General features: G+C 46.5%; 1 protein-coding gene across 1 annotated transcript in view; it reads left to right on the forward strand.

Moving 5' to 3' along the window:
• The window catches only part of NEURL1B (neuralized E3 ubiquitin protein ligase 1B), a 74,577-nt gene that overhangs the window by 49,766 nt on the left and 2,760 nt on the right, over window positions 1–22,051 (forward strand). Inside the window, exons 4-5 of the mRNA XM_006884426.1 lie at window positions 6,223–6,768; window positions 21,903–22,048. Coding sequence (XP_006884488.1) covers window positions 6,223–6,768; window positions 21,903–22,048 — 692 coding nt within the window. The remainder of the gene's footprint in view (window positions 1–6,222; window positions 6,769–21,902; window positions 22,049–22,051) is intronic.

Raw genomic sequence — 22,051 nt, forward strand, 5'->3', positions numbered from 1 at the left:
TCTGCCTCTTCCTGCCTCTGCCCCTCAGTTCTCACAGCCTGAGGCCTTCCCCTGTACCTCCCTCAGGATCAGCATTCTCCTCACCACCTCTCGGTGTGGACCTCAGAGGGGGACCTTTGTCACGTCATTGTCATTGTCAGGACAATAGCTGATTAACTACGAAGTCAACAATGCAAACCTTCCAACCACTCCTTGGTAGAAAGATGAGGCTGTCACCCTCTGACCCCCAGATTTTTAGCCTCAGAAGCCCTACGGGCCATTATGCTCTGTCCAAATACAGTCGAGATGAGTCGGAATCGACTTGACAACTGTGAGTTTGGGTTTGGGTTTTGCCATTGTCAAGGCACCACTGCAGAGCCCAGATGGTTAAGTGCCTCACCGAGAACCCTGTGGTTCCAACCCAGCCAGAGGTTTCTGTGAAAAAAGGTGTGGCTTTGAAAACGCAGCGGGCCCCAGTTTTATTCTGACACACTGGAAGCCAGAATCGACTCCACGGCAGTTGGTTTGAATTTTGTAGTTGTCATTGTCTGTTCAGCTGTGTGTCTTCTTAACAAGGTAGACTTGATTTCCCACAGGGTAGGATGTGCGTGATTCCATGTGCAGCCTCTGTGTCTGGCCCTCATTTAGCAACATGTCTGCAAAAAGGAAGCAGGAACGAGTAAGTGGAGTGAACGTTTTTCTTGGTGCCTCCCACTGCCAGTCCAGAGCCCAGCAGACTGCCCAGCGAGGAAGGGGATAATCCTCGGCAGCCTCTTCCCTGTCTCCTCCATCCAGGTCTAGGGCTCAGCCCTCTAGTTATCCTATGCTGGCTCCTAAAGGCAGAGAGAGTATGGGGAAAAGGCGTTAGAAGACAGACCTGGGACTCCATGAACGGGTCTCAATCTTAGCTCTGCCCCTAAACGGCTGTGTGATTTTGGGCACGTCACTCAATCCTCTGAAGCCCATTTCTTCATCCATTTCCACTAAATCCATCATCGAACCCATTTCTAGCGTAAAGGGGGTGTCAGGGGTCCTGACATCAGAGGTTATGGAGGAAACTCTTGCTTTGTTGTATACTGTCAAGTCGGAATTGACTGAAAACCCTACGGTGGGTTTTCAGAAGCAATAAATTGCACAGGACGAGATTGCCTGTCCTTCTCCCATGGAGCAGCTGGTGGACCTGAACCATATGCCTTTGGGATTATAGCACAGCTTCTTACCATTAGGCCATTTCTTAAGGGTAAGAAACTGCTACCAACACAAAAGTTGTTATTGTTGTTGGCTGCCGTCAAGTTGAAGTCAACTCATAGCAACTCTATGAACAAAGATCTAATGCCTTTCCACACAAAAGTATGTCATTTAAATCCACCAGCTGCTCTATGGGAGAAAGGTGGGCCATCTTCTCCTGTGCAATTTACTGCCTCTGAAAACCTGCTATTGGGTCAGCTGTGGGTCAGTTCAAATTTAAAGGTACACAACAACAACTGAGGAAAGGCATGGCACGTGACCAGCCCAGAGCGTCCCATCCTGTCCTTGGAGTGCACAGTGACTCCACCAGTCAAGACATCTGTGACTGCAAGTATTAGAAATCCAGCCCCGTGAGCTCTGGCAGCCTAATGGCAGGAAGCTGCACTGTAATCCAAGAGGTGAGAAGTTTGAACCCACCAGATGCTCTGCTGGAGAAGGAGGGACACTCTCCTCCTGTACCTGTCAGATCCAATTTGACAGTACATGCACAAAAAATAGTAATTAAAAAAATAGAATTTTGTAAATGAACTAGTTAAAAAAAAAAAGAAAGAAAGAAACCCGGCCCCACCTGTCTCATGAGCAAAAGAGAAAGCCCCAGCTGCCAAGTCTGCAGTGCCCTCGTCGGCCAGGCCTCTCTCCCACTCTCACTTCGAGGGCTGAGTGAGGTCAGCCCACCAGCCAGAGGGAAGCACACAACCAGGTAAGTGGGGGCAGATGCTGGGTCAGGAGAAGCAGCAGGTGCCCACAGGAGCAACCACTGTGGGAGAGGCAGAAAAATGAAGGCATCTTTTCTCTTTGTGACTCATGGCACGTGGAAGGCAGAGTCTGGCTGTCCCTCTAGGCCTCTCGCCCTACTGAGGACCCCAAGTCCATCACCATGTGGGAGTGATCTCTGACACTCCACCTCCATGCACTGAGTGGCCTGTCCATAAGAGCCCTTTTGGTCCAGACCCCAAATGCAAAGTTTCAGAGGCCCTCCTTCCTACTAGGAGCCAAATTCTCTCTCTGCAAAATGAGCTTTTGGGAGGTATGGGTTTTTCCCTGAGGTCTGTCCCAACTCTAAATATAATCCAGGCAGCATATAACATTTGCCAAGTACCATGTGTATGCCAGGTCTGTGTTGGGCACAGGGAAATCCATGCAGAAATGGAGAAACCCCTGTCCTCCAGGATCCACCTGCCATCACCCCATATCTCTCTCTCCTCATTCCTGCTCTGCTTCAGTGTCCACTGTCTATGATAGAACCAAACAGTGTTTTGTTTATTTAATTGAATATTGTTTAAATACTCAAAGCAAGTGAACTGAATTATTTATGTTTCTCACATTTAAACATCCATTAAAACATACACACTCTCAATCTTTTTCTCATGGAGTCGATGCTGACTGACTCATGGTGCCCTATGTATTAGGGTTTCAAGGGGCTCATTTGGCTCTGAGTTTTAAGGGTGTGGTCAGGCCTTTCACAGGGCCACTTGATGGGTTCAAACTGCCAACCTTTAGGTTAATAAACTATTTCTGCCACCCAATGATGTAAAACCTTCAGAACATGTTCAAAACCTAATCCCTTGTCACCACCTTTAATGGTACTTTCCTGACCTCTCCCTTCCTCTGAATCACCACCATCTCTGCTCTGGAATATTCCAGTAACCATGCCCTGGATGCCAGGTTCCCCTTCCTAACAGTCTGCTCTCTGTTACACATAGTCCTGTCACTTCTCTGCTTGAAGTTCCAACAATGCCCCAACTAACTCAGAGTAAAATAGTTACAGGAAAAACAACTGATTCCCTCGCCCTCCAGCTCCCTGCTCTCCTGCCCGTCCGCTCCGCTGCTTGCTCACTGGCCTTCATGTGGTTTCTCAGCCGTTCCAGGCACACTACCACCCTCAGGCCTTTGTGCAGGCTGTTCCTGGAGATTCCTCTTCCTGGAATCTTTGCCCATGGCTCACATTCTCACCTTTTTTCCATTCTCCCCAGGGAAGGCGCTCCTGAGAGAGGCCCGCCCTGAACACCCTGTCTGTGACAGTGCCTCTGCCTGTCCCTGCCTGTCTTGGCTATCCAGTGCTGCTATGACAGAAATACCACAACTGGATAGCTTTAAGACTAGACATTTGTCTCCCGCCACACACCCAAGTTTAGGATGCTAAAAGTCTAAATTCAGTGTGCTTGCTCTAGGAGAAGGCTTTCTCAGTTCTGGAAAAAGTCCTTGTTCTTTGATTCCTTGGTGATCCTCATGTTGTGTCTCTGCCAATCTCTGTTTCTTGCGTGCTTGTGTAATCTTTTATAAAAGATTGGCTAAAGGCATGCCCTGACTGATACTGGTTCATTAATATAACAAAGAAAACTCATTATCAAATAGGATAATAACCACAAGTGAAGGGTTAGGATTTACAGCATATGTTTTAGAGAGACACAATTCAATCCCCTGCATCATCCTTGGCTATATGTTTCTCTGTAACCTATCCTACCAGGCCTACTAGGCTGTTGCCAGACTTCTCTGCTGGACTGTCAGCTCCATCCAAGCATGAACCTTCTCTTTCTTGGTGGCTGCTGTATGCTCAGTGGCTAGCATGGTGCGCCAGGACTGTATCCTTTTACCATACTTCTCAAGTCTGTATACTGAGCAAGTAATCAGAGAAGCTAGACTACATAGAAAGAACATGGCATCAGGATTCATGGAAGATTCATCAACAGGCTGCAATATGCAGATGACACATCTTGCTAAGATCTAAGAGGATTTTACTTCAGTATCAGAGCAATGATGTCAGTCTGGAGACTAAGGTGTGCCTTATCTAGGGCATGGTATTCGCAGTTATGTGTTACACATCAGAAAGCTGGACAATGACTAGGGATGATAGAAGGAGAATTGATGTCTTTGAGCTGTGATGCTGGAGAAGAGTATTGAATATACCATGAGATGCTAGGAGAACAAACAGGTTTATCCAGGAGAGGGTAAAACCAGGATACTCCTGGGAGGCAAAGATTCTGAAGCTCTGTGACATACTTTGGGTATGTTGCAAGAAGGGTCCAGTCCTTAGAAAAGGAACATCATGTTTGGGAGGGTGGAGGGACAGCGCAAGAAAGGAAGATCCTGGATGAGATGGATTGGCTCAGTGACTAGGGTAATGAGAGTAGGTGTTACAGAGACAATATGGTTGGCTCAGCATAGAGCAGGGTTCAGAGCTGTTGTACATAGGACCACTATGTGTGGCAGGCTACTTGATGGCACATAACAACAACAACATCAGTAACACAAAAATCTTCATAACAGGACCAATAAGCAACATCACAATAAATGGAAAAAAGACTGAAGTTATCAAAGATTTCCATGTCTTTGGAGCAAAAATCTCTGCCCATTAGATATAACAGTGGCAAATCATCCACCAAAGACCCTTTAAAGTGTTTAAACAGTGAAGATGTCACTTTGAAGACTAAGATACACCTGACCCAAGCAATAGTATTTTCAATTACCTCAAATTCATATGAAAAAGCCTAGGTGGCATAATGTGCATTGTGTTAGGCTGCTAACTAAAAGGTCAGTAGTTCAAACGAGCCAAGGTCTCTGAAGAAGAAAGATAGGAAATCTTGCATAAAGATTTATAGCCTCCGAGACCCATTGGAGGGTACCGAGGAGTCAGAAGTGACTGTGGCAGTGGGTTTGGTTTTGACTCACATGCATGTGCAAGGTGAGCAATGACTAAGGAGGACTGAAGAATGATTGATGCATTTGAACTATGGTGTTGGCAGAGAATATGAAATAGTTCATGGACAGCCAGAACAAACAAATCTGTCTTAGAAGAAGTATGGCTGCAATGCTCCTTAGAAATAAGGATGGTGAGACTTCATCATCCTATCGACTCTGGACATGTTATCAGGAGTGACTGGTCCCTGGAAAAAGTTACAATGCTTGATGAAATAAAGAGCAAAAAAGAGGAAGACCCATAACAAGATGGAGCCACACTGTGTGTGGCAAAGAGCTGCTCAAGCAGCTATGATCGAGTGCTGTTGATTAGGGTGGCCCAGGACCAGGTGGTGTCTTGTCCCGTTACACAGGGAGTCACTAGGAGTTGGAACCAATTGCACCTAACAACATTAAAGACATACTCTGTGCCAGGTTGTTTTCTGTGAACTCAATCCATAGCATCTCTAGATGTGTGAGCTAAGTAATGTGCCTATTTTACAGGCAAGGAAACAAATTAAGTGACAGGGGCTGTTCCGTGCCATATAGCCAGGAACTGCCGGAGTTCCCGGCTGCCTTGGGGGGGGGGGGCAAATGGCAGCGTTTCTGTGGTTGCTTTGCTTTTGAACATATATTGCATGAAGAAAAGTAGTCCTACCCAAGAATCCTGGACCCTTGCTGCTTTTGGAGGGAACTTGTAGCCCAGATATAATGGACCAGGTTGTCCTGGAAAGAAACCTCCAGCTTTGGAGGGATCTGATGAGGATGGAGAAGTCATTTCACCCAGTTTCTGTGACAAGCCCACTACAGGTCTTGACCCCTGTGAAAGTGAAAATTATTGCCCTCCTTCACCCTGCCCACGCCTCAACTTGCTTGTCTGTGAAGTGAGTAGTTTTTATGAGCAGGTGAGTCAGAACCTGTTTTTGTTGTTGTTGTGTACCATCAAGTCAGAACCGACCCAGAGCTGACCCTCTGGTGGGTTTTCAGAGGCTGTAAATCATATGGAAGATTGCCCATCTTTCTCCCACAGATCAGCAGCTAGCTTGTGGATTTGAACCACACGCCTTTGAGTTGGCAGAGCAGCTCCTCACCCCAAGCACCAGAGCTCCCTGTGAAGTGAGGATAGTGACTTTATTTTGGCAGGACTAGGCAGACTGGAAGTGACTGGGAAAGAGGGTGTTCCTTTGGTCTAGTTTTGGAACCTTATTAAGTTTACCGATTCTCAACCTAAGGAAGCAGGATTTATAATAAAATTATTACTAAAAGGTGAACTGGGCCTGGAGTGTTCAAATGAACGTAACCACCCTGCTTCTCCCGCAGAGTCCAGCCCACCAGCGCGCCTCCTGGCCACCAGGCCGTGCTGTGGCCCCGGCCCCGAGCGGCGCCCGGTCCTGGGGGAGGCACCTCGCTTCCATGCACAGGCCAAGGGCAAGAACGTGCGACTGGACGGCCACTCACGCCGGGCCACGCGGCGCAACAGCTTCTGCAACGGCGTCACGTTCACGCAGAGGCCCATCCGGCTGTACGAGCAGGTGCGGCTGCGCCTGGTGGCCGTGCGCCCAGGCTGGAGCGGCGCGCTGCGCTTTGGTTTCACGGCACACGACCCGTCGCTCATGAGCGCCCACGACATCCCCAAGTATGCCTGCCCGGACCTGGTGACGCGGCCGGGCTACTGGGCCAAGGCGCTGCCCGAGAACCTGGCGCTGCGCGACACGGTGCTGGCCTACTGGGCGGACCGCCACGGCCGCGTCTTCTACAGCGTCAACGACGGCGAGCCGGTGCTCTTCCACTGCGGTGTGGCCGTGGGCGGCCCGCTCTGGGCGCTCATCGACGTCTACGGCATCACGGACGAGGTGCAGCTGCTCGGTAGGTCGGGGATGGACGGGCATGGGGACCTCCCTGCGAGGCAGAGGTTCTTCACGTGTGTATGTGAATGTGCACAGTCACAGACGCTTAAAGACGGCTGACTTTGCAAGATTTCATTGGGCGCTTCACACATTTCAACTCTTTGGTCCCCACAGCCCATTATCACTGCTTTGCAAATGAAAGGACTGAGGCAGGAAAAGCTTAAACTTGCCTAGCAATGTAAAGCCAGGATGGGAAACCACACCCACTGAGCCAAAGTCCCATAGGCGTTTGCCTAGCTTCCTTCACGGATTCCTTCATTCTGTTAATTTCAGGCACATTCACGCATCCAGTGGGCTATTCATTCATATGCGTATTTATTCATTTTCTCATTCATTCCTTAGCTCAGTCACACTCAGTGGTCACTTCCTCTGTGTCCTGATAGTAAACACTCAGGTATGCACACCAAGCAGACAATTAGCAGTGGATTTATCAGACCCAGGCATCCTGTGAGATACTCCCAGTCCCCTACACAGGCAGGCACCGATGGGGAGATGCTGGTGGTGGGAGTTCTCATTAGAAGAACAAGTTTGCTTATCCCCCCCACCCCATACCATTTTAAAAATCAAGGTAAAAATTCACATAAAATTAACCATGTTACAGTGTACAATTAAATCTCATTATTGACAGTCACAGCTTCCATCTAGTCCTGAAATGTTTTCATCGCCTCACAGGGAAGCCTGTGCTCACTCTTCCTCAGCTCCTGGCAACCCTCACCCACATTCTATTTAAGACAGTCTTTTTTCTTTCCTTTTCTTTTTGTGATTTGAGTGAAAGTTTACAAAGCAAATTGGTTTCCCATTCAGCCATTCATAAACATTTTGTTTTATAACATTAATTACAGGCCCCACAATGTAATCGCTCCCTTCCCTGTGATTCTTATTTCCACTGATCTCTCTGTCCGGCCATTTCACACCATCAGGCCCTATGCCTGGGCAAATTCTGCTCTTTTAACCGTGTGTGGTTGGTTATTCTAAGCAGTGAGTGCTCATCTTATAGATAGGTGACCACTGTTTGAATAAAAGATAAAGTTCTGTCTTAGATTTACTATCATAGACTCAGGGGGCTCCCCCAGTCCCTTCTGGACTGTTCGCTCAAGCACTCATTGTCAGTGAGTCAGAACCAGCTCACTGCTGACCCTCCAACAGATTTCCTAGACTATAACTTGCACCAGAGGAAACTGCCCGTCTTTCTCCCTTAGAGCCTCTGGTGGGCCAGTTAGCTGCACCACTCTTAGGGTTGTTTTGTCCCACATTTTTTGGCCACTCTATCCAGGATCTTCTGTGATCCCTTTCAGAGTGGTCAGCGGTGGTAGCTGGTCACCATCTAGTTGCTCTGGTCTCAGGGGGTCATGGAAGTTGAGGGTTGGACTGATTGTTCCTATACATCTTTGCTTTTTCTTTGTTGCAGCCAGGGCTCTGAGACTTACAATTGCACCTTAGATACCTTCTCAGAAGCTTTTAGAGGCATTCTCTCTTGACCTCACAGACTGCCCCAGAGCCAACCCAGCCACTGCAGCAAAGGGAGAAAAGGGGGTGCAGCTGTCTCCGGGAGTCTGGACACAGCCATGTGTGGACTTTACCAGCAGTGCCATCCACAGACCTAAAGTGCAAAGAGTTTTGACAAATAGGCATATCTGTCCATGACCCCAAAAGTTCCATCCTGTTCCTTCTGAGGTAACCCACCTCTCCCCAAAAAGTAAGCACCCCTCTGGTTTGTCACCACAGATATGTTTTGCGTATTCTTTAACTTCTTTTAAATGGAATCATACAGTATATGTACTTTGTGTCTGACTTCTGTATCTCAGCATAATTTTTTTTTTAGATTCACCCATGTTGTTACTGTGTGTACCCATTGTCCCTTTTTATTGCTGTTCCTTTTTATTCTATGGGAAGTCTTGAGTGATATAATGAGTTAATGTAACAAAGAAGTTGGAAGTTCAAATCCACTCAGAAGTGCCCTAGGAAAAGGCCTGCTGATCTTCAGAAAAGCACTGGGAACTCCACAGAGCACACATGATTCTACACTGATATACATGGAGTTACCATGAGTCAAAGTCAACTCTAGCATCAGGAAGGATTCCATGATACTACCACTGCAGCGCCTCATCTCACATACTTTGGGCATATTGTTCAGAGAGACATGTTGTTTCTTTGGAAAAAGACATATTTAGAAAGGTGGAAGGTCATGGAAGGAGAGGAAGACCCTCAACAAGATAATGGGCTCGAGTTGTCAGAGGTGGTGAGGCTGGGACAGGAGAGGACACGGTTCACATCTGCTCTTCTCAGGGCTGCTATGAGTCACAGTCTACTCGATGGCTCCTAACTACAGCACCGACCACTTCAGCTCCAGGGTGAGGAAGGACTCATGCCTCTGCGCTGTGTCTTCTCACTTCCCCGAAAAAGCAAGAAGGTAGCAGAGTCTCTGAGTGTTTGGGTGGGAGTGCAGAGGATTGAAAATCACACACCTTGGGTCTAGACATGGCTTTCCACTTGCTACCTGTATGACCTTGGCCAGGTGACTAAAGGTTTCCATCTGTAAAATGGGATTGTCACAGGGCTGTATGAGATAAGGTATGAAAATGTTGCAGCACAAGGTCTGATACACAGAAGGATCTTGAGAAAATACAGGTAAGAAATGCATTCTGTTTGTGCATGTCTGAAGCACATGTCTAGATTTCAGGTTTAGATGACCAGGTTGTGAAGCACTACTGACCAGGGGGAGGGTTAACTAGGACTGTTTTGGCCAAGTCCCCATGCTTTTTCCAGGAAAGGTTTTGGTAGTTGACCTCTAGGAAACATATGTTCCCACACCGTCTAGCTCTTCTGTCACTTTTCTCTGGCCCTCTTTGTTCCTCCAGGACAGGGAAGCAATCATGCCTCATTCACCTGCTCCCTCAGACAGCGCATGTCTCCAGATAGCAGCCAAGAAAATTGCAGCCACTTCACAATCAGCTCAAGTGGATTAGGAGTGTTTTATGCAAATTGGGAGCAGCCCTTAATGACTTAACAAAACAGCACCAACCTGGAGACATGGACTTTTTCTTCCTTAAACCTCAATTTTTTGATCCATTTGTTCACTGAGCAAACCTCTACCAAGCCCCCATAAGCTTCCACACCTCTTGGTGGGGAGAGGCAGATTGTTCGCTGGGACTCCAGTGTAACCTGGCAGGTGTACGTCTGAGCTTCCCTGAACCTCAATTCTTTATCCTTAAATGGACCCTGAGACATGGTAATCAGTGGGAAGCACCTAGCAGGGGTGACATAGGACAGTGCCAGAAACATATGCACAAAGAGGAAAATGACAGAAGGAATTCCATCTCTGAATCATAAATGAATTTCACTTCCTTCTTTATACTTCTATGAGTTATCTCTTTAATATATATGCAAAAAGCTTGTATTGCTTTTTACAACCCAGAAGAGTAATAAAGTTATTTTCCTATCTGCATGCTCTGGGAGATACTGGAAGGGAAGTTTCTGGTATGTGATGGAGGTGCAATAAATGTTGGCGTCTTTCCCTGGGCAAGAAGAGAGAATAACAAACTGGCATTGGTTACTACTGGGAAGAGGGATGATGGGTGATGTGTTTTCTTCCTCCTCTGTTCTAATTATCAACAATGATTTATAAGCTGGTGGGTGGCAGAAAAGTGCCTAATAAAAATAAGAAAAAAGCTAAGAAGTTATGATTTTATATGGTTTAAGTCCAGCTAACTGTCTCCACCATAAAATAAGGCAACATGAGAGCCACAAAAAAAACCCTCCCTAGAAATGGGCGTCACCCTCCCAATTCCTGAGAGAACGTGACCTCAGGGTCCAAATGGATAAATAAACACAGCCAGTGCCCATGTAACCCAGAGTCATCTGCCCCGCCTTTCTTTCACAAGGAACAAAGAGGTGAATGGTTCCTCTGGAGATTCTCGGCTTTGGAACTCCAGAACTGACCACCTCTGGCTCCCTCATCCTCCTTCACTGCTTTTCACAGACCCCAATGACTGAAGCCCGAAAACCGACTCGCAAAAACAGCACCTGTGCAGTACCTGTTGTCGTGGTTAGCTGCTGTCCTCTGACTGGGGCAATCACATGTATGACTGGCTGATTTTTGGAAGCAGATCACCAGGCCTTTCCTGGGATGTCCTAGTCTAGAAGCAACTTGGAAATCAGCTCAGCATCATAGCAACACTTGAGCCTCCAGTAGCAGAAGGGTAGTGGCTTCATGTTTATGTGCAGTGGCTGGGAACCACATGTTAATCTCCTGCAGGGAAGGCAAGAATTGTACCAATGCCCTCATGGTGTCTTGGTAGAGTTGTTGAATTTAGAAACAAAAGAAATAGTTCACCTAGTTAAATTAGACTTTCACTTAAGCAACAAGAATTTTTTATATGTATAAATATGTCATGCAAAATTTGGAATGACAACATAGAGCTCTGTGGGCCTAGTGGACAGTGATGCTACCAAGCCAAAGGTGGGTGATTTTAGTTTGCAGCCCCCAGGCCTGGTTTTAATTGTTTTTGGTCAAACATTCTTCTAAATGGTATAGCACTGGCCTGACCATTTGCTGTACAGAGGTAACTCACGGTTGCTGTGAAGCTGAACATGGTGACACTGATGTGTCAAATGTGATAATGGTCACCCATGGTGGACAGTGTTTGGTGGAGCTCCTCGATTGAAACAAGCTTAGAAGCAGAAGTGGCATCCACTTCTGAAATAGCTTGCCACCAGAAACCCTATGAACTTGGAGAAGTGTTCAGGTCTTTCATACATAGGGTCACTGAGTCGTCTATGACTCAATAGCACTTAACAACAACATTTGAAATAAGTTTGGCTGCATGTCTTCTTTTATCTGGCAACTCTTGTGTGGGGAGTACCTCTCCCACGTGCTTTTCTGTGTCTCTGATCATTATTCCCTACAGTGTGCCTTGTCTATTGATGAATCTGTTCTTGTTAGCGTAAATGCTGTCTAGTCAACTCTGACTTAAAATGTCCCTATGAGCCTTACCTTGTCCTGCACCATCCTCTTCACTGTGCGGAAGCCCACTGTTGTGATCACTGTGTCAATCCAGCTCTTTTCGGGTCTGCCTCTCCTTTAATGACCTTCCACTTTTCTAAGCATGATGTCCAAGGACTGGCTTTTCCTGATGAATCTCAAAAACACTCCAAACTCCCTGCTATCGGGTCAGTTCAGACTTGCAACCCTTCTGTGGGCTTTCACAGGTTGTAAATCATAATGGGAGGAGACTGTTCCTCTTACTCCCATGGAGCCACGGGTGGATCCAAATCACAAAAGACTGATGACTTATGGTTATCAGTGTAACTGGCTACAGGGTTCCCCACGAGGACTCCCTCTGATGAATCGAGCAGTCTTTGAACCAGGACAGGGAAGGTTTGGTGAGGCCGCGCACGTCCTTCTCCCTCTCCCTGGCTCCAGTGTGAAGACCGGTTTTATCTGTTTCTCTAAGGAAGTCCTTTGCAGGGCATTTGTGTTCACACAGACCCCACACTGTTCACACATAGCTCTGCCCCTCTTCTCAGGTGCCTCAGGAATCACCAGTGTTGTAACCCTCTTCTGTGATCTGTAACCACCCTCACCTCCCATCCCCAATGCTTCCTCTCTGCCCAGTGGTGGAAGGCAAGTCAGCATGAACAAGTAGTATCAACCTACAGCCAGAAAAAATTAGTTTCAAGTGGCAGAAAACTGGTACAACCTTGCTTAAGCATAAAAGGGAAACTTTGGGAAGAACACCTAATATGGCTGCTGTTAAGCCTAGCTTGGTGAAAGGACAGCATCACTTGGATTACCTGTTTTCACTTCACTTTTGCAAGACCTAGTCTGTGGCTGCTGGTGTCTCCTACAAGGTCTCCTGAAGACCTCCTCTGTTGGCTTCCTCCTCACCGTGGCTTCCCCTTTGTGGTGGCAGAAAGACCACCAGCTTTCTTGGCTCATGTCCTACCAGCTAAGAAAACCCAGCAGGCCTCCCCTCCGTATTTCTTTTCCAGTAGAAAGGTCCATTCCTTTGAGGATATAACTTTCAAATGAATCTACTTTTCTTATTTTACCCTCCGAAAAAGAAAGAAAACACAGCACGAGTGCTTCTATCCTGAAAGGTCTTTTTAGCAACATTTCAAGACTTGGCCTCTTTGACGTACTTGGGTCACACACTTACGCCTGAGCCCATCTCCTTCGTCAAGTTTTTGCTGGTGATGATGGTAGATGCTACCACTTCAGTTATGACTCATAGCAGCCCAACAAACAGCAGATCAACATTTTGCCCTGTCATGACCCATCCTGACAACCTCTAGCACACTCAAATGCACTGTGCTAGTCCATCTCCTTGAGAGTCTTCCTCACTTTTACTGACCTTTCCCCCCCACCCCCACCCCCAGCATAATGTCTGTTTCCAAGGACTGGTGCTTCCTGAAAACATACCCAAAGTATGTCAGACAAAGTTTTACCATAATTGCCTCTAAGAAGCACCCAGGTTGCACTTCTTCTAAGAGAGATTTATTTGCTCTTTTGGAAGCCCATGGTGCATTTAATACTCTTCCTCAGCACTACAATTCAAAAGCATCAATTGTTCTTTGGTTTTCCTTATGGCCAATGGCATGGAATAAACTCATTGGCCAAGTTAAAAAATAACTGCAATCAAGTCAGTTGCAAGTCATTGTAAGCCCATGCATGAATGGTAGAGCTGTGCACCATAGGGTTTCCAATGGTTGTGAACTGTGGGAAGTGTATTACCAGCAGGCTTTTCTTTCAAAACACCTTTGGTTGGGTTTGAACTGCCAATGTTGCAGTAGTCAAGGGCTTAATCATTTGTACCGCCCATGTTAAGGTTCTCCCTTTTTTGTTCCAGAGCCCAAGGGAATGAATGAAAATAGGGTCGAGGATGGAGAAGTTCCCCCAAAAGAAAAGCAGGGTGCTGGAGAACTAAGAAAAGAAGTAGCACACCAAGGCTGCCAGAAGCAACAGCTCTCTGCAGCCCTTGCCAGGAGGGTTTTTCCCCAACCTAAAAGGTTAGAGGTTCTAGTCCATCTTGGAAATAAACAGGCCTCTAAAAAGTGCAGCCACTCAAAACCTTTCAGAGCTGAATTGTACAGTGACACTGATGGAGTCATCATGAGTCATAACTGACACAATGACAGTTGGTTTACGATGCACCAGGCACCATGCTGAGAGCTCTGGACAGGTGGTGTCCTTATCCTCCAAAAGAATCCTAGGAAGTAGGAAATAGTTTCATCCTTATTTTCAGATAAAGAACCTCAAACTCAGCTTGGGTTAGTACTTTGGCCAAGGTCATTTAACTGTGGGAGGCAGGGTTTTCTTATTATTGTGATAAGCAAAGTGTCTGATAAAGACACACTTGAACCTACGACTCTTAATGCAGGGCCTGGAGGTCTGTATGCAACACTCTGAGCTGCAGGTGAGGAAACTGAAGCCCAATGAGGGACAATGAGTTGCTAAGGCCCCACCTCTCCTTCCTAAGACTTTTAAATTGTCCTTTTTCAGTCTAGAGCAGGACATACAGGCTGTGGTTGCTGGCCTGTCCTGCTAGGACTCCTGGATGCCTTCTCTGTGCCAGTTACATTAGCAAGCACACTGGTATTCCACAGTTAATCCACAAATCCTCCCTGTGGGCCTGGGTCACCTCGGGTAAAGCATCCTCATTTTGCATATGAGGAGATCAAGGTCACATTGTCAGGACTGGTGAGAGAACAGCCCAAGTGTGTGTTCTCTGGTCACTGGAAGGTGGGGTGTGGAAAGGCACGGGTCTATTCCCAGTGTACCCGAGTCAAAACTATCTACTTTCTTTCCTGAAGCCCCACAGCCCCTGCTCCTTCTGTCTGTCCTGCTGCAGCCATGGATATAAGAGCTCTGCTCTTGTCACTTTCTCCCCATTCATGGACACTGATCATGTGCCCCCTTTCTCCCATCTCCCTTTTCCTCACCACAGAACTATTCCCATAAACCCAGAAGTGAGCTCTGGTAGCTTCCATTATTTACAAAATATCCTTGAATCTCTCTCCAGTACTAATCCCATTTCTCTATTCACTTCAGAGCAAAACACTCTCAGAAGTATTATCCATATCACCGTCCCCAACAGGTGATGGATGACATGCCAGAAAGGAATCATCGCGTCCACTTCCCTCAAGTTCAGCCTGTCACTCACCCTTCAGCTCCATGCCATTAAACCCAGATCTCAACCCTATCCTTATCCTATCTATTCTGCTCCTTCCTTCTGGTGCACTTGGCCTCTCCCTGCTTCCTGAATGCTGCCTTTAGCTCCTAGCCAACCTCTTTCACCCCGCATTCAACATGTGCAGGCCCTGGCATCCTGTCCTAGGCTCCTTTCTCTCTTTCCTTTTTCTAATTTTAAGTCAATGTGGCATGCGTGTATAAACATATAGTTTAACAAACTGTTCTAAAGCAAGGCCACTTCTCTTTATTCTCCTCCTTTCACCAGATGGGTGGAACCCACACTGGCCCTAAAGCCCAGCTCTCAGATGTTGGCTCCCAAGTCTGTATCCCCAGCCCATTTACCTTCCTGAACTCCAGACCCCTCTCTGCCTCCTCTGCTTCTCTTCCTGGTGCCTGAGCAGCATCCCACATAGAACACATTCAGACTGAACTCTTGAATTTCCCCTCCACCTTCCACCTGCTCCCCCCAGCCCTTCCGTTGTATGGAACTCATCAGCCACTTGATGAAACTGGCCTCATCCACTTGGTTGACCAGTTCAAAAAGCCCAGGAGTCATTCTCAATTCCTCTTTCCCTCATCACACATCCATTCTGCCAGGGAGGCCTGTCATTTCTGCCTCTGGGACATGTCCCCAATCAGTCCTTTAGAAACATTGAAGTGACTGATGGATTGGGTCCTCTGTCTCCATTTCTCCTTCCCTTTATTTTCATCTGCACACACAGAGAGCTTCTCTCGGGACATAACTTCTACTTTACTTCTTGCCAGTGGTATCTTTGCCCTAGGAGAAAAAGGAAGAGAAAGAAAAGTGAAGACCTTAGCTCCATCTCAGTATCAGAGCCAGGCCTGGAGGTAGACAAGGGGCAACAGCGCTGCCCCAGCCTCCCTTTTGCCTGGCCTTAGGGGCTGATGCTGCCTGAAAGTGCTCAGGAGGAAAGGGAGAGAGAAAAAGAGGTGGTACCTGTTGGAACCAGCCTCTCGGGGGCCACATCAACCCCAGGGAGTCATTGGCCCTAGGGTTGAGTCCATGTCCTGGGAAGTTCTCACTGCTGCACCGACACCTGATTTTGAAGGTGGTGCTGCCAGTGGTCAGTGGGGTCTGACTTTGGGGTCTCATGGCCTGAAGTCCCACCTCTCTCATCCCTTATGTGTGTCACCTTGAGTAGCTCATGTAACCTCTCAAAGCTTCTGTGTTCCCCCTACTGTGAAATATGTCTTTGTTCAGAGCCACAAAGGATAGAGATAATGCATGTAGCAGGCAGCTGGCAGGCGCACAAGAAAGTGGACGTTTATGCTCTCATCAGGCCCAGAGAGCGAGCGAGGAGACAAGTCACAGATGAGAAGCCAGGTGGTCATGATAAATCCCCCCAGTGAGGATATTACTGGATTCTTTATCTATCTAGATCTCGGTAGAAGAACTACCTCTTTGAGTGGTGGATTCTGAAAGACAAGAACTCTAATAGCGAGTTCTATAGGGAGTTTCACTGCTAACCCCATAGCTGCCCTCTCTGGCAGTGTGAATGCACCAGCAGCTCTACTGCAGAAAGACACAATGTACAGCCTCAGAAACCAAATGGAGGATCAGCTATGAATCAGTTCTAACTTGATGGCAATGAGAGAATCTTGGTCTGTGATCTCTGGACATGCAGTCACTTACTTCATCTCTTGGTCCCTTCAGGGTTACAACACTGAAATAACTCCACTTCATAGCGCAGCAAGGGTGGTCTTCATGACAGCTTGTACTCAAGTGTTTTCTAAGGTGGTTCACTAGACTGGGTCTGTCCTACTGCAATCGGCGTACCATGCAGGAACCATGCCTGTCTGTCTACCTCGCTTTTCATGGGCCAGTACATCACTGTGATGATTAAATGTTGAAGGAATGATAACTGATGTTTTGAGTGTTTACCCTGTGTCATGCTCTGCATCACACTTTTTATAGGATCTAATGTGATTGGGAGACAAATTACCCTGAGAAAGTCTGCAGTTAGGGACCTCTCCAAATTACCAAGGGGCAATGATATTAGTTTGAGAATGAGAGGCACATGATTTCGGTCATAGTCTTTCTGATCACTTCCTATGCATCTGCACATTGGACAATGAATAAGGATGTCAGAAGAATAATTGATGCCGTTGAACCATGGTGGTGGAGAAGAGTGCTTAATATTCCATGTTGTTGTTGTTGTTGTTATGTGCTGTCGAGTCGTTTGCGACTCATAGCGACCCTATGTACAACAGCCCTAAACCCTGCTCTATCCTGTGCCAATCTCATTGCCTCTGACAAACCCATCCCGAGTACCCCAGTCACTGAATCAATCCACCTCATAGAGGGTCTTCCCCTCCTGCGCTGTCCCTCCACTCTACCCAGCATGATGTCCCTCTCTAAAGACCTGTCTCTCCTTACAACCTGTCCAAAGTATGTCAAACGAAGCCCCAGAATCCTTGCCTCCAAGGAGCAGCCTGGTTTAATCCTCTCTACGATGAATCTGTTTGTTTTCTTGGCAGTCCATGGTACATTCAATACTCTTCTCCAGCACCACAGCTCAAAGGCATCAATTCTCCTTCTGTCCTCCCTAGTCATTGTCCAACTCTCTGATGCATAACAAGTGATTGCAAAAACCATGGCCTGTATCAGGCGGACCTTAGTCTCCAGAGAGACACTGTTGCTCTTCAGTATTTTGGAGAGGTCCCTAACTGCAGACTTTCCCAACAAAGAGGTTATGTCTTGGAGAAGGTACAACCAGAGTGCTTCTTAGCGGCAAAGATGATAAAGCTTCATCTCATATACTTTGAGCAAGCTGCTAGGAGAGGCTAGCTATTCCTTGGAGATAGACATCTAAATGCTTAAAAAGGTGCAGGGACAGCAAAAGATAGGAAGACTGTCTACCAGGTGGGATGACACAGTGATTGCAGCAATGGACTTAAGTGTGTCAGAGATTGTGAGAATAGCACAGGATAGAACAAGGTTCAAATCTGTTGTTCATAGGCTCTCTATGAGTTATATTTGGCTCAATGGCACCCAGCAATGACAATGAGATCTTTGAGGGAGCCCTGGTGGCCTAGTGTTGAAGAGCTTTGCTGCCAACCCAAAGACACACAGTCCAAATCTACCAGTTGCTCTGTGGAACAAAGACAGGCATTCTCTTCCCATGTGATTTACTGTTTCTGAAAACATACTGGAGGGTCAGCTGAGTCAGTTCTGACTAGATGACATAAAAATAACTATATAATCTTCAAAAATAATACAGTGGTGTTGTGTACTGTCATGTCAGAACTGGCTCACAGCTGACCCTCTAGTGTGTTTTCAGAGGTTGTAAGTCATATGGGAGGAGACTACCCATCTTTCTCCCACACAGAAGCTGTGGATTCGAACTACATACCTTTGCACTGGAAGCACAATTCATTACCACTAAGCCACCCAAGCTCCCTGTTGTTATTAGGTGCCATTGAGTTGAGTATAACCCATAGTGACCCTATGAGCTTCCCATGTCCTATCTTCTACCATCCTCATACTTCCTGACACACTAGCGCCTATTGTGGCAGTCATTGTGTCTACCTACCTGGTTGAGAGCTCCCTAGGGTACCACTATCATTCCCATTTTAAGGATAGAAAAGCTGAGGCTTCTAGAGGTCAAATGACTTGCGTAAGATCACACATCCAGAAAGGGCTTGAACCAGTCAACCCAACTGCCTTCATTAGGATGCAACACTAAAGATGGGTGCCCCTGAGGAGCCATCAGGGGACAAGGAAGAGGAATGTTAGGGCTGCAGGGCCAAAGCAGGGTATGCTGGCAAAAGCAGAGGCCCAAGGCAAGCTGAAGCCAGTGCTTTGGGTTGGGCAGGGCCAGCTGCCTCTGGGTAAGGCAAAAAGCCACAGAGAAAGTGCACTGCCCCAAGACACAGACTCTTCTGAGCTCCCCTAAAACAGCTACTTGACTTAAACACATTTTTTAAAGCAGCTTATTATCAGTGTGTGTGTATGTGTATGTGTGTGTGTGCGCACGTGCGTGCAAGTGCAATTATAAAACCAATAGATGTACTTTAGTGAAAAATGAGGTGGGGGGGAACCAGAAAACCTAAAGAGTCAGCCAGCTAAACATAACTACCCTCAGCATTGCTTATATATCTCCTGTGTTTTCCCTACATGTCTACATGTTCTGTATCCTATGTATGCATTTCCCCCCAAATTAGAATCAAACCATTTTCCTGTTTTGTATACTTTTCTATTCACATCATGGTTTATCATGAGCATTTTTCCATATTGTTAACTAGTCACTGAAAGATTGTTTTTTAAAAATAATGGCTGCTGGGATTTTACTGATAAATTTCTGTGGTATATGTGTTTGCTAGGAAGGAAAAAATACAGAAGAATTTAGAGAACTCTCTCATAAGCTCACCCCCTTTAGACATAATAATCTTCATTAAAATTTGTTATATTTATTTCTAAAACTTTTTCCTATGGACAAATACCTGCACATACCTGTTTTCAAATAACCAAACTGAAATCCCATATCCTCCCTTAGGTTACCTTTAAGGCAAGACATATATATTCAAATGCCTAGATTTCCAAGACCAGCCAAGCTGAGTCTATGGGGTCTGAAATATCAAACATTTTCACAAAAGGGCATGTCAGAATCTATGCCCTGTGATACCAGCTTTCCATGAGAAGCTATAAATCTAGGCTAAGTTAAACTTTAGAAACAATGGCCCCTAAGTAAAAATATGTAGCTTTAAAAGTTGGGTGGCAATTTCTTCAACAAACAAACAAAAGGAGAGCCTGGTGAAGAGATGGAAAGGCAGCCTATAGCTTGAAAAGAACAATGACAAAGAGAGGGCTTTCTATGCTTTTCAAACTAGAAAAACAAAAGTATTAACCATCGCACCCATATGACAAGTCTTTAACTTTTAAAAAGACATTTTGAAATCTTTCAGATGAAACAGTATTTCTGGGAGTTACTTTAAACTCTTATAGGAAAGGGAGTTGTGAGGGTATAGATAAAATCAGATGGGCCATGAATTAACATAGTTGTTTGGATCTGGGTAATGGGCACTCAATTATACTTGTATATAATTACAGTTTGCAATAAAGAAAGTGTTTAAAAACAAGCAAAACCCCAAATGGCCCTGTGAAGCAGCAGCAGACACTGGATGGTTGACCAGTCTGCAAGCTCCACCTATGAGCAGTGTCTGGAGGCCACAACAGGCTCTCACCAGGGGCTGGGCATACAGTGTAACAAAGTATGTTCTGTATTAAGATTTCATTTTGGGTTTGGAAAACTTGAGGAAGAAATTTGTTATGATATAAATTATAGAATGATAACATTTAACAAAACCTTGGCAGGAGGGGCTTGGTTTAAAAAGTCTGAAAAACACTTTTGTTCTTGCCTTGTTTACTTATGGTTAACAAGAATATTTTTCTTACTCATAAAAAAATTCAAAATACCTTTAATAACTGGAATGTTTGTATTCTCATCAGAGTGGCAGCCAGTCCCTTGCAGAGACCTCATTCATCAATTTATTCATTCAATAAACTATGTAACACTGGATGCCTTTGGCCAAGCACTTTGCTGAGCTCTGAGACACTGTGGTGAATCAGCGGGCATGGACCCTACCCTCTGTGCTAACAGCTAAAACATCAAAAACATTCCCCCCACCCATACCACTAAAAATTATAATAAAGAAGCTCTGGGGGCTTACTGGTAAGGAGTTGCACTGCCAGCCCAAAGTTTCTCCTGTACAGGAGAAAGATGGTCAGTCTCTTCCCGTGCTATTTACAGAAAACCCGCTGGTGGGTCAATTATGAGTCTGTTCCAACTTGATGGCACAGACCAATACCAAAAATAATTCCATCCCTCCCTTGGTTCTTTGGCCTAGAGAATGTGTCTCTTGTTGAAACCTTCTTCTGTGGCCCAACATAGTAATGTTCTCTCCTGTGGACTCAGCAGGAAGGTACACCTGCCCAGCCCCTGCCTTCTTTCTGAGGCAGCATTTGGATAAATTCCTGAACTTTGTCACATAGTAGCTGGGTGACCTTGGGCATGTGCCTCAGCTTCCTCCTTTGCTAAAGAGCCGATAATAGCAGTGCAATACTTCACAGGGTTGTTTTGAAGATTAAATGAGCTAGCATGTGAGTGCTTAGAATAGTACCTGCCATATAAAAAGGCCATAAATACAAGAGTTTGCTCTCTTTATTGGAGCTTATGCTCTTGTTGGAGAGAAAGATGATAAAACGAAAAGTATAAAGAAAGGACGGGACAGAGAACCAGTAGAGAAAGGGAGATAGGAACGATGTGAAATGCGAGGGAAGGAAAAGGTCTTATCTCCCCATCCTAAAAATAAGAGTATGTCAAAAAAAAAGCAAGGATCATGCTTAATCCAATTCTGTACAGAGTCCCGGGTGAGGAGTGAGGCTGCTAACAGCAAGTCTGGGAGTTTAATCCACCCAGAGGCTCTTCAGATCGCCTGGCCATCCCCAAAATCGCAGCCATTGAAAACCCTGTGGAGGGCAGTTCTACTGTGACACACATGGAGCCGCCCTAAATCGGAGCTGGCATGAAGGCAAATGGTTTGGCTTTGGTTTTCGTTGTATGTGGTATATTACAGCAAGTATGTACATAAATAAACCAAAACTGAGTATGGGCTGGGGTGGGCGCTTTTCCTAGGAGGGCTGCTAACCCGAAGGGGCGCCTCCCTGCTGGTCCCAGTCCACCGGCGGCTGGGAGAAAGACTGACCATCTCCTTAGCAGCGATTTACGGTTCTTGGAGACCCGCTGGAGGGTCAGCAGTGAGTCCGTTTAAGCTCAAAGACAATGAGGTTTAGGTCTGAGTCTGGACCGGGTGTGGAGCAGGGCGGCCCGGTGGGGACAGGGCGCCGCCCACTCACGCCGATCATGGCTTTGTCCCCGCAGAGAGCGCCTACGCCGACACGCTCACTCCCGCGCGCCTGAGCCAGGCCCGCTTCAGCGCCTGCCTGCCGCCCAGCAGCCACGACGCGGCCAACTTCGACAATAACGAGCTGGAAAACAACCAGGTGGTGGCCAAGCTGGGACACCTGGCA

Source organism: Elephantulus edwardii, unplaced genomic scaffold (genome assembly GCF_000299155.1).
Source record: "Elephantulus edwardii isolate Elephantulus edwardi_28Jun2011 unplaced genomic scaffold, EleEdw1.0 scaffold00033, whole genome shotgun sequence".
In the NCBI taxonomy this organism is placed as follows: Eukaryota; Metazoa; Chordata; class Mammalia; order Macroscelidea; family Macroscelididae; genus Elephantulus; species Elephantulus edwardii.